The 13,286-nt window shown below is 39.9% G+C and overlaps 1 protein-coding gene and 1 long non-coding RNA gene across 5 annotated transcripts in view; both read right to left on the bottom strand.

Moving 5' to 3' along the window:
• LOC148186314 (uncharacterized) overlaps positions 1 to 3,689 on the bottom strand; it is a 28,739-nt gene extending 25,050 nt beyond the window's left edge. For both annotated transcript variants that reach the window (XR_015775019.1, XR_015775018.1), the window contains exon 1: positions 3,492 to 3,689. This is a non-coding gene — a long non-coding RNA (uncharacterized LOC148186314). The remainder of the gene's footprint in view (positions 1 to 3,491) is intronic.
• A 3,662-nt stretch (positions 3,690 to 7,351) lies between these two features.
• LOC121958834 (poly(ADP-ribose) glycohydrolase) overlaps positions 7,352 to 13,286 on the bottom strand; it is a 28,320-nt gene continuing 22,385 nt past the window's right edge. For all 3 annotated transcript variants that reach the window (XM_042507973.2, XM_088070109.1, XM_088070110.1), the window contains 3 exons: positions 10,522 to 10,627; positions 8,544 to 8,672; positions 7,352 to 8,314 (listed from right to left, as the gene is read on the bottom strand). In XM_042507973.2, the coding sequence (XP_042363907.2) occupies positions 8,139 to 8,314; positions 8,544 to 8,672; positions 10,522 to 10,627 (411 nt within the window). In that variant the 3' untranslated portion in view covers positions 7,352 to 8,138. The remainder of the gene's footprint in view (positions 8,315 to 8,543; positions 8,673 to 10,521; positions 10,628 to 13,286) is intronic.

Genomic DNA, 13,286 nt, shown 5'->3' with positions numbered 1-13,286 from the left:
CTTGAGATCACAAGTTGTTTTGATTTGATTTCACTTTGTTTTCAGTAAAAAAATGCACACTTTAAATGTACACAAATATATAAAAAAAAAACACGTAAATACAAAACATTAACCAAACAGCAAAACCACATTACAAATGCTGCAAGTCATACCAGAAACTACAAAAAGTGTATGCTGTGCAAAACATTACTCGCTATATTAACATTTTGTGATATTGAGATAATAACAAGAAAAAGGTTGTTTCCTCAAATTACATTGAGTACCTATAATACCCCTTTTCCACCAAAATTAGTGTGTGTGTTATTTTTTTTTTAAACAAGACAACCTGCTAAAAATAGGTGTAATGCTGCCTTCCCATTGCCAGTAGATCAGAGCTGTGTACACGGCTCTGCAGCAGATGGGTACGCCTCTGTGTGTGTGGTTGTGTTTTTTTCTGGTGTGTCACGTTAAACATCATCGACATTGGACAGCCCAAAATTAACCCGTTCTCATGAGAAAACAATCTGAGTTTTCTCGAAATAACTAATCTGCTAACTTGAAAATGGTGTTAAAGAAACAAGTGCAACTACTGTCATTTTTGGCTTTCATACCCATCAATATTTTCCTCCCAGCACGTTTAGTGAACAGTCAGTGAACCAGGATGTTTGTCTCATCATACTCATGTTCTCCTTTTAAATCAATTTTGTGCCTTAATGATTTACAAATCATGCATCAAGTGCTCTCATCTCTCACTGTTGAAGCTGTTAGCACGGCTGTTGAGTGTGTAACAGTCTTTTATCTCAGTGGCTGTAATCTGTTCCAGTAACGATGTTCAGTGTTCGTCAGTTTGGACTCTGGAACTGTTCCTCTTAACCACAGCTTAACAATTTTGCTTTAATGTGTCTTGCTGAAGTGTTTAACTGTAAATAAGAGCTTCAGATTCACTGTTAAACTACCAATTGTGTCACACACCAGCAAAATAGCTACTTTAACAAGATGCACATGTGCTGAGAGTCTTGCCAAATAAAAGACACTTTTATAAATCCCTTGGAAAACTGCAATGCACAAATTAATGAGAATAGGGAGGAAATGTAACCACCTTAGAGTGAGCTCTTTGATGTCTTAAATGTAATTTTTAATTTCGAACAGGTGACTTGTGGTCATACTGCATACTGGTTTAAACGTGATTTTGAGGAAAATACATGTACTCCAGTGTCTGAGTGTGTACCGTGTGTACCGCATCCACATTTTTTTCATAAGATTTTTGTCACAGAAAAGACAAAGTATGAATAATTACCAAAAGGCGGCTCATGACCACAAATCCTATTTTCGTCTTACGCGTCAAGTCCAAACAAATGTAAGCCACAGCTCCCAGGGTTCCATCAAACACATCAATATTCAGCTGATAATGCCTTTAATCTGCAGCCAAGAGAATCTCGCAAAGCTCCTCCAAACACTACAGGGAGTTTCCACTAATGATCAAAAACGATAAGGAAGTATCAAGTAAATAGCTTATAATGAATTTAAATAGGCCTCCGCATTTATAATACAGCACCCTACATTATCCGAGCTGACCTTCTTGGATAAAAACAAAGCAAAAAGTGGAAAGATTATATGGCAATGTCGTTCCAGCTTCAAAAAGAATCTAATTATGAACTGTTTTGTTCTCTGGAGTCCATTTATAATTTATAAAATAGATTAAAGAAAACTTGGCAATACTGTAGTGCTGTATGTGTATGAGAAATTTATTCAAATGTATAGGCCTACTGCACCTGTGAAAAATTGCTTAACCTCCTAATTCTCCACATCAGACCTCAACTCAAACACAAATTTGCCACTTCAGCAGTTATATGCTCAGCTTTCTTATTCAAGCTTCAACACAATGATCTGAAAGTCTTCCGGGATGTTACAAACGCATTTTAAAAAACAAACTAGATTTCTCTTTGCTACTCTTGAGTTGTATCATTTGCCATTCATGTAAACGTTATGCAAACTTCAACTCTGACATGAGTTTCTGTACCAAACAAGTGATTCTGTAAAAAGTGACGTGTCAGTCCCTTCAGGATTGGGCAGCCTTTTTGGGATGATTGTTGTGACCTGAAGTGCCTGATTTCTCCCAGAAGTAGTGACAAACAGAATAAAGAGATACTTGCTGCATGTACTTCTTGCAGCAGCATTGAAGTAGTTCATAAAAAAAAAGTAGTTACATAAAAATTAACATTCATGCCAAGACTGCAAAATGAGTGACCTCCTGTTCACCAACATGCTGTCAGAGCAAATTCCCACTGAGTGGGACAATAACATCTTGGGCAGGCTGTTCCTCCCAATCATGCCCCTCCAGGTTATTCTCATCTTGGGCACCTCCAGAGAAGGTTTGAGTCCAGTCCCTCTTCAGGGATCTGGTTCCAGAGCCACAGCTGTGCATGGAGACGAGCCCAACTATATTTAGCTGGCAACGCTTCACCTTCTACACCAGCTCCAACTCCTTCCCCGCCAGAGAGGTGGCATTTCACGTCCCCAGAGCTAGTCTACGCGGCCAGGGGTCAGCACGCCCGGGGCCCCACCCCTGCCTGCTGTCTGGTCCTGATTTTCAACCTTGTGGTTGGTGGGCCCACAGGATGGTGGCAGCATGTTACTTATTCGAACTGAGCCTGACTAGGCTGTATGGCCAAAGAGCCGCCCAACAGAAGCTCACCTACGAGCTCCATCCCCCACAGTCTGGCTCCGAGGGGACATGGAGGGGCAGTGTCCCCCCGTACTAGAGGAGTTACTTTTAACACCAATACACTAAATGAGTGATCGGGGTCTTTGTGACTTAAACCTGATGGGTTGATACGGCTCCAACTACAAACTGAAACTAGAATGCCTCTGATTCCAAAATGTAGTCCCATTGTCTTCATTTGCAAAATTTATTTTGAAATGCAAACTGATGTTTCCAGACTTCATAACTGAGAGATGATTACATCTGAGGGCTGTTGTGTTTCTGCTCACATATAAAACTTATTGTTGCAATTGTTGGTTTTTAAAATAAATAATAACTTTTCCTTCTCTATATTTTGTTATATCATCAAAGAGTTTGTTATTGCAAAACTGCCTCAGATTTCATGACAGCGATTTCAGGGCCATATTGGGCACCTTATTTTGGATGTCTCAGTATGTTTACTGCATCACAGTAGAGTTAAATCCACTCTGATTCACTGATGCTTCATACTGTAACACAGATGTAAGGGCAGCATGTTGCAGCACGTGTGATTGAAATGAATTCAGCTCCATACAGGCCTGGTTATGATGGAGGATAAAAGCTTTTAAGACGATGATATGGAGGCCGTTTTATGAGACAATTTTGTGTTTTTATGATTAGCTGGCTACTTTGGTGGATTTCGATCGTTTTCCATGGGAAGCTGCTTGTCTCGATGAGTCACCCGTGGATCTCGTTTGTTGAAGCGCACATTACAGACAGTTAAGGAGGACTTCATGTCCTTGTGGGAGTAGAGAAGTGTCCGTCCACTTACCGTTGAAGCTGACGCTGCAAATGTACTTGAGCAGTTTCTTCCCTCCTGCCAAGTCCATCTCGGGGAAGATGCTGGAGTTTTTGGGACACAAGTCCCTCTGCATGTTTTGGAGGGCGAGGGCCATGGCGAACACCACGTCGATCACAAACTGGCCCTTCCCCTCCTGCTCCTACTTGGAATCGATGCTGACACTCCTGACCTGAAAGACACACACAGAGGGCAGCCAGAGGTATTATTTACTGGGGAAAATTCACATTACAGTCACATTTCTTTCTTTCAAACACATTTCAAAACATTTTTTCCTCATTCCTGGTGCTAGAACAGTGACAGCAAGTTTTAAAATTGAAAACAAATAACCCCCAACCCCCAACGCCCATGACAAAATGGTGACAAGAAGTTGAAACTGAATAAAGAGTGAAAATAAGTAGTCATAAAATAAATAAATAAATACTACACTAATACAAGATTATCATTGACTTCTTGAAAACCTGCCACTCAGCCTCCCCAGCACTTGTTGCGTACGTTCGGTGCTACAACGACTCGAGAACAGCGACCGACACCCTGAACTACGACCTCCACACATCTGTGACCTGCAGAGGCTGCAGAGAGCCGCTGTGATTAGACAACATCGCAAAGTCATACAGAATTCACAGGCATTTGCATTAACTGTTGTGATCACAGAATACTGGAGGGAGTGATAATATATACTGAATATATAATTAATCATCAGGGGTTATTTAAAGCAGAAACAGACAACTTTGTAACTGGATTACTTTTCATTTTCCTTAGAGCCAGCAACTACCAAGAATGCAAGATACTATACATGTTGTTTTTCAGTTACTTTGGTTTTCCACTGTCTGCTATTTCTGCTACTGGGTAGTGACTGCAGAGCTTACAGTGATACTCTTTGCTAATTAGGGAAAGCCACTAATTGTAAACAAAAAAAGTGTTATCCTTCTCATTTTAGTTTATGTGCAGCAAATCGAGCCTTAATTTTCCCATGTAAATTGTATAGTGCAATTGAGGCGTATAGGGAACCAATCTAAATGCAGATGGTGTCATTACTCTATAAACATTAATCTGTGCAATCAACATTTACAAGACAATTATAAGTAAAAGTAAAAATACTGTTCTAAGGAGAAAAAGAATACTTACAGTAGATCCTCTGAACTTGAAAGTGGATTGATTATGAAACAAAACAATAGAAAATAACTATAATTTTTGTGTTTTTTTTAACTACCCCTCTGTGCTGAGCTTAAAAAGTCTCATATGCTAACTGCATCATTTATCAAACTGTTGCACCTCAACTGCAGTACAGTCGTGTTAAAGTCAATCACATTTCAAAGATGAAACACAGTTCAGGTTTGTGACTTTTATTACAGATGGCAGCCAAAAGGTCAAAGACACACATGGGGCTCACTGCAGAGGGATCAATCCAGTGAGATACCCGTGTGTGTGATGGATCCCCTCAGGAGAGACGCCACCAAAGGCTTTTTTTGAACTCTGCAAGCTACAAAGAGAGACCCCCCAACTTCAAGTCCTGATTCCATGAAGGCAGACAGCACCAAGCTTAGAGACACCGACACCTCATTCATTCACTTACAGGCTCCCAGGAGTCCATTGAGTACCGTACACGCCAGGGACAAAAATAATTTAACATTCAACTAAATATATTTAGTCAATAAACCGCTGACTGGATAATCTGGAGATGGACAGATGACAGCTTATTAGGCATGTAAATAGATAATCATATGATGACGAAAACTCACAACATGCATTTGTAAAATATTGAGAAGTCGTGTCTATGATCAAGAGGCTAAAAACATTAAATCAGCATCAAACAAGGTGTTAACCTGAGCAAACCGGCTTATTTCATTCAGATATGTGAAGAAGGCAATGGGTAACTTCACAAGAAATCATCCCAAAAAAGTTACAAGAAAAGAAAAACAAAGAAGAAAAGAAAATTGGTTTGAAAAAAAGAAAGAAAAAAGGAAATTAGTTGGAAAACATGTTAAAAAAGCAAAGATAATTAACATTAGATGTATAATTATGATTAGTTGTTTCTTGGACATTTACCCCCTTTCTTTAATTTTTTAAAAATCCTTTTCTCTCTCTCTCTCTCTCTTTTTATTTTATTTTAGGATCTTACTCCCCAGGGATCATTCATCAGTAACTTGGCAGATGGCATGAATTTGTTTCTTTTTCTTCGGATTCATTGTTGGTTTTGGAGTTTCACCTTCTACAGTCATCGCTCTCTTCTTTGTTCGGCCATAGAAACCATTTACTCTCAACACTAGCAGAGACCCCAAAAGATTATGACTTTTTTATACACACATGTCAATCAATCATTTTTTTGTCACAGTCAGTAAAGTATAAATCCAGTAATATGCAGCTCCATCAGCACTTTCAACTGCTCATTGTGATTTTTTTGCATCTTCTTACACTGTTGACTGCTTCTTGAAAATTTTTCAATGTCTCTCAATGTTTTTTTCTCATCCGTGGTTTCGGGTTGTGTAGGACTGTAGTTTTCTGTAAGTTGCTTCTGTTGTTTTACAAATTAAATCCAAGACAGACTCAGTCACTGGTGACATCGATGGTTGTGTTCTGGAATGTGCTTCGGACTTTGACTGACTGATTATGAAGCTTCATCTCTCATGACACTGGGGGGTGTATCGTAGTTTGTTTACGTATCCCAACCGTAACAAGATGGCCACATGGTCGTTCCTCTGGAACACAAGCAAAACCGCATGGTCGCGTCGCCTGAAAATGAGCAGCGGTGCCATAAAGCCACGTGATCTTTCCTCCTGAACTCTGGAAATGGTGCTCTAAAGCAACTTGATGTCTCCTCCTGAACATGGGCAGTGCTGCTCTAAAGCTTCATGGACGCTCCTCCTGACCTCTGGAAACGACGCTCTAAAGTTGTATTGTCGCTCCTCCTGAACACAGGCAGCTCCATGGTCGCTCCTCTGAAACGCTGCTCTAAAGCCACATGACACCGTCAAAGTTTCGATTGAACCATGTACATTACAGTTCCTTACATCCTGTTGGCAACTGATGCAGCACGGAGGTCGTCCCGTTTGTTATCCCACACCTGTAAGAAGGTTAGCAGGACACTGAGTCCCCATTTTTTCCTTGATATCTATATTAGAAAACCTTGGCTGGTTGGCTAGCTAGAAGGAATCAGCAGGAGAGGAGAGTTTACAGACTAGTGAGTTGATTTCTACATCCCAATGAATAACTCGTAGCTACACGCCACCATCGTCCAACACCAACCACAAAAAGCAAAATCAGTACTTGCTAAATAGAAAAAGGAGCAGCAATTTAGTGGTATTGACAGAAAGGCTACTGAAAACATCCTCACCCACATAAAAAAAAATAAGTACATTTTAGATATGACCCCTGATTTATAATATTATTATTAATATTCTCATAAAATTGTGTGCTAAGAATATTTACATGTTGACAAATGCAACAAAATCAAATGCTGATGGTCTAACCTCTGAAACTTACGTCAAGCAGCTTCTTCTTGTTGCAAATGAAGCAAATGTTTCACTCAGACAGAGAAATCACCCAGGAGCCCCACTGCCCGACTCTCGCCTCCGACTGGATGCTCTATGATCTACTTTTTACTTAATGAGGTGTCATGTACAGTTTATATAAAAGGTATGACCTTATTAAACTGTGAGTGAAAGGGTGAAGCGATAGCTGGGGAAAGATAAATGGCAGAGTTATACGGAAACTCATTTTGACTGTAACATCGACGGGACAAGAGGCCCTCGTTCTCTTTGTTCATCGCTGACATTTGTGGCTCTATTTAAATAGTGCTTCAGAATAAAACATGGGCATATTAAAAATTTGAATATCACATTTAAACTGATTTTATTTAGGCTGTTTGAAAATCAAAATCTGTCAGATAAACATCTCGCTTTTCAGTCAAGTGCAGCAATTATTAAGAAGGCCTACAAAAAAGCAGATTAACACTGAAATCAGTTTCAAAAAAATCCAATCAAACTAATATTTAAGTACATCAGGGTTTTTGGAGTATGTCACATACAGCAAAGAACCAAAAAAATGTATTCATGGACCAATGATTGTAACTAGAATTCTGCTGTGAATGCAGAAGAGATTATTCCCTAAAGAGGCCGACTGCTCTTTAAATCAAACCGTTTCCTGAGACCGCTCCAAGCTTTCCAAACCCCACTCTTGTTATTCTTTTCCTTTAACTTGATTTCTGACAGCCAATTCAATTAGGCGGGATATGTGTGGGTGTAAAAAATGAAAACATGACAAACTCAGAAGATGGATGGCAACCTTTGCTTCACCATTAAAAGCACAATTGCATTGTATTGAAGCTCAATACATCGGCGCATTACTAGCAGCAGCAAAATGAACACAGTGCCAGACAGGGTCATAACTAATCACCCTCTGCAGTCCAGTTGTTTTTGAAAGGGATCTGCATGCTGGTTGTCATTTTCGGCAGCCAGTGGTAGAGTCCACATTTGGGTAATCCACCACTGTTAATCATGTTTGTCTTCTGAGAAAAAATTAAGCTAAAAAATTCATCTAAAGGCAGACGCAGAATGTTTTAATTCAGTTTTGTGTCGTTTTCCCGAGCATAAGGCACGGTGACTCATCAGCCACCTGACCTTAACGGCAGTCTGCGGGGACGTGATGTCTGGCCGAGCCCCTGTCGGAGTCATCTGGCGCCAGGGTGGAGCTGACCTGTTGGTAGATGAAGGAGTAGAGGCTGACGTCAGGGCGCCGTCCAAGGCAGCTCCTGCACACTGTGCTGTAATACTGTCCCAAGAGATCATACACCTCCCCTGTGATGGAGACAAGAAGACTGTGTGTTATCTAGTCTCTGTAGCGGACTCATATCACAGCAAACAAAATGTCTAGTTTGGAAATATTCCAAAACCATAAATAACCATGTTTTTATTTCATTATTATCACATCCTTGGCAGCGAAACCTGAAAGAGTAAAGGCATAAAAGAAAGGCATAAACACAGCGGCATATAAGCAGGAAGCAGACAAGCTGTTTGTTTTCCTTACCGACACTGATCTTCCTCTGAGTTAGGAACGAGTGCATCTTGTGGACATCTGTCATGAGCTGGCTGTCACCAAAGGTGAAATAGGCCACATCTCGACCCGCCTCAGCAGCTGCCAGCATCTGGAGCAGAGCTGGAGGAAAAGAAGCCTTTACAGTGAGAGTGGCACAAAAATCTGTTTCATTACAGTAAAAGCGTTGTCCTTTTAAAGGGACAGTTCACCCCAAAAATCAAAAATATATATTTTTCCTCTTACCTGTAGTTCGATGTCTCCATCTAGAATATTTTGGCGTGAGTTGCTGAGCGTTATCAGCTGTAAAGATATCTGCCTTCTCTTGAATATAATAGAACTAGATGGCACTCAGCTCGTGGAGCATAAAGCACCAAAAAAATACATTTGAAAAACTCAACAGCAATGTTTCTTTACAGAATTCATGACCCAGTTACTCAAGATAATCCACAGACCTTGTTGTGAGCAGTTTCATGTAGGAACTATTTTCTTTCCACTACGGCTGCTCGATTATGGAAAAACTACTGATAACTATTGTTTTGACTGACATTAAAATCATTGACTTTAAGAACAACAGGCATTTACTGAACATAAAATCTGGCGTTTCTATTTAAAAACAAAAATACAATGAATACAATAAAACTTTTTTAAAAAATCAAACAATAATAAAATTGAAAAAATATCAAATATTGGACATCAGCAGCAAACTAACAGCAGGAAAATGTGTTTTAGTCATATAAAAACATCAACACCAGTTTAAGTATACAATATATTTAGAATATTTTCACCCCTTTACCCTGCTGCCAAACAGACCTTTACAACAGGAAACTACACCGTTACGTAATGCTCTCCTTAAAACCATCAGAATCAATTGACAGACAAAAAACACTTTTACACCACAGAACACCATGAGTTTTAGCAATAATCGTTTTATATCTATTATCTTGTTTTGAGAATCAAGGGAAACCAAAATCATAATTGAAAATAAAATCTGATCAATCGGCCAGCCCTACTTTCAACTGATTTTCTTTTTTTTTAATTTTTTTTTAATAAACAGAGGTCTAAAGAGCAATCCAGTTGCTGTTTTACCATTTAAGGTGTGCTGCACCACCTGCCTCTGTTACGTGTGCAGTAAAAAAGCAGGTAATCGGGGGAATAGGTCTCACCCCCACTGAGAACGCTCTGAGTTGCAAAGAGAGGCCAGGTCTGGTCCTGGAGAGCTGTGAATATTTTAAGAGACTGGAAATATATCTGCCGATTAATGAAGGTTGGGACAGAGGCGAGTTAACGAGCACAACTGAATCAACATTTTCAGAGGCTGAATATGTCTACACCTCAGCAGTTTCTCTCCCATGCTCCGTTTCAACTGCTTTTCCCAAGAATTATCTTCCAATTTCGTTTTTTAAAGCGTCTATCCGGGGCCACAGAAGGTAAAGCCAGGAAGAAAACAGCATCTGAATTACAAAGCTCTTCCCGAGAGGCTTGTCATTAAGCAGACAGTATGTGATTGCGCCTATGGAGGGTTTTACCTTTGCTGTAGCTAATTAACAAACAAGTATGTATGGGATGCAAATACCGTGGCTCTCAGATAGAAAGTAAGAAGCAGAGCAGCGACTGAAAAGGGTTAGCATGAACTCTCTGAAGCTCCCTCCTCAGTGACATTGATACAAGGCTGAGACAGAAAGCTGTAACGGATTGATGGACTCGAGCAGGCGATCAATTTCACTATTAATGAAACATATTAACTTTGTCATTTGATCAATAGAAGGAAGGCGACGAATAGGCCTTAACTAAATGAACGCATTCCCGGAAGACAAATGGATGCCCACGCTGATCTGCTGGAGCCTTTCAAGCTGATATTTATTCCGTTATATCCGGGAAAAGAGGCCGCTTAGACTGCCAAGTGCACCAAGATGACCCGAGCACATTTCTTCACAGGATCTGCTAATGGGAGCGTTACGTCAGAGCTTACCTTTCAGACGTGTGTCACCTCCAAAAACCCCGCAGCCCCAGTTCCCAGTAGCCACTGCTGCAAGGTTTTGGCTTTGTTCTTCAGGGCGAGCAAAGCCGCAGTAAGCCTAAATAAAGGCAGAGAAAAAGTAAGATAACTGATTACATATGAGGAAAGGAAATGTTAACAAAAAGCAAAACAATTCCATATGATCTGACAAGCGTTTTGTCGCTGAGACAAAGAGATAACTACATTGTAAAAAATTTGCTGTCTAAAATCATTCACAATTTTCAAATTTGAATCTAAGCCATGAGCTCCAGCAGCGACCCTCGCTGATTGGACCCCTTATATTTAGCAGACCATGTGACTATGCAGTCCTTTGTCTTACAAAGGACCCTTAAAAAAGGTATTTTTAAGGGTTCTTTAGAGACCACGTTTATTATTATCATTATTATTATATTTGTTTAGTTGTGGTAATTTTTGAGGGCTTACATCTTAGAACTTGGACATTAAGAAGGCAAACATTCCCAGCCAAATTCTTGTCAACTTTTGCAGGGAAGCTTTGGAAAACATCCTGACAGGAAATGTAACAAACTGGCACGGGATGTGCATGGGCCAGACAGGGGGGCTTTAGAGCGGGTGATTAAAACCGCCCAGAGCATCATTGGCACCCATTTACCAAGCATCAGTGAAATTGGTGGGAAGAGGTGCCTGCAAAGAGCCTAAAGGGAAAAAAATACCCACCTCAGCAACAGCCTGTTCACCCTGCTGCTGTCTGGCAAGAGATACAGAAGTATCCGCTGCCATAACACCAGACTAGAGAGCAGCTTCTTTCTTTAGCTGTGAGACTCTTCAACTTCACATCATCATCCACACTCCACCATACAAAATAGTTTGTTTTCTGAGTAGCATGAAGTCACTACAACTTAATTTCACTGTGCAACCCCGTGCTGGACAATGCCAATAAATAAACCATGAAACTTTAAAAGTAAGTTGCGGCAAATAAATATAATGAACAAGATGGCAAATAGGAAGTGATTTCAGATACTACCATTTCCCTTCCGTCATCAAAATTGTGAATGAACCAGGTTTTCTTGAGATGACGTTACAGCAAGTCGTTAGCCACATGAAGCTGGACCCTTGGATGTCTACTGATGTTATGGTTCACACTTCAGGTCAAGGAAAACCTGTTTTATTGGGCCATATGAATATCCCTACGGTAAGTTTTTAACAGCTTCTTTTTTTTTTTTACATCTAACTTGGTGAATCAAGGATTTATTTCGACTTACCCGGAGCTGGTGATTGTTAGAACAGTGGACTTGATAACTAGATTACAAGCAAGAGTAACCAAGATGGTTTAGGTGAGTTTTATTTTGTTTGCTGAGTTTGAATAAAGTTTGTTTTATGATGAGTTAAGGAAGTAATTCAGTCTTGTCAGTCATCCGTGACAGAGAAAAAGTTGACTTCAAAAGATGTACAGTTGTATTTCTGTGTTTGTGACTTTCTATTGTGTGTTTATTAGTGCATAAAAGACTAAGTAAGTAGCACACTAGCCATCGTGGGATGGTTGGCGGTTGGGGAGGGGGGTAGTCGTTGTGCAACCCTGTGCTGGACAGTGACAATAAATTAACCATGGACCTCTCAAATAAAGTGTCACAGAATAGATATAATGCACTAGGTAACAAATAGCAAGTGATTTCAGATACCGCCATTGCCCTTCCGTCATCAGAACTGTGAATGAACTAGGTTTGCTTGGGATGACATTACATTAAGTTGTCAGCAACATGAGGCCAGGCCATTCAAGTAAGTGGCGAATGATAAGTCATTTGGTACATAAAGGCGGAATCAGCTCTGAGAAGCCTCTGGTCTTGGGATGACCTTATTGTTCCAGATCATTGGTATGTTTTATACGAACCGGGCCTACGGAGCGTCTCCATGTTATCAAACATAAATGGAAAGCAGCGAAGTAATTCCATTTGCCTGCAGGCCTGTGCGTGACACATCGTTCAAAGTATGAACATATAAAGGTTGGTTGGCCTGGCTGAACCTACATTTTTAACATCGTGTCATTTGTCAGAATTGTGTCATTTCACACCTATTCCCTTAATTCAACCAACATTGATGTGAAAATTGGATATGGGTTTGGACATTAATAATTGTACATTATGGACTAAACCCATATGTATGAACAACAGCATTTGACATGTCAGGTGGGATGTTATATGAAAGATCAGAGGGGGCTGAGGACATTAATTTTCACATTTGAAATGAAGTGAATAGTGAAAATTAATAGTGAGCGCCCAGCCTCCCCCTGACCAGTAATAATTCTTGCTGTGAAAGGGCAGATGTGACAGTTAGCTGAACAATATTCGAAACAGGATTGATCTATATGTTGGTGCATTCTTCACAGCCTTGTCAGAGCTGTCAAACTCCTCCATGCTTTCTGACTTGACAACATCAATGTCTTGATTTTTTATTACAAATGGACAACTCTGACTGGGGAGATTGCACACATGAAAGGATTCCTATTTTTTTTAAAAATCTGTGATGTTAACGTAGTAATTGAGATTTATCGCTCTGGGGTCAATAGTGTTCATTAAAATTCATTCTGAGCCTAATGGACAGTGAAATGAATAAGATTAAGCTTGTTCTCGACAAATCTAACAATCCATCAGTCTGTATTACACCCATAAGGCACTTATCTAAAATTCAAATATTTACCTAGAGAAGTAAACATAAGTCAATGTCAAATCAGCTGACATTTTATATGAGACTGTTTCCCAATT

This window comes from Plectropomus leopardus, chromosome 19 (assembly GCF_026936395.1).
Source record: "Plectropomus leopardus strain MGB_pleo_1.0 chromosome 19, ASM2693639v1, whole genome shotgun sequence".
Lineage (NCBI taxonomy): Eukaryota > Metazoa > Chordata > Actinopteri > Perciformes > Serranidae > Plectropomus > Plectropomus leopardus.
Note: the sequence above shows the minus strand (reverse complement) of the source record. Positions and strands in the feature narration are given on the sequence as shown.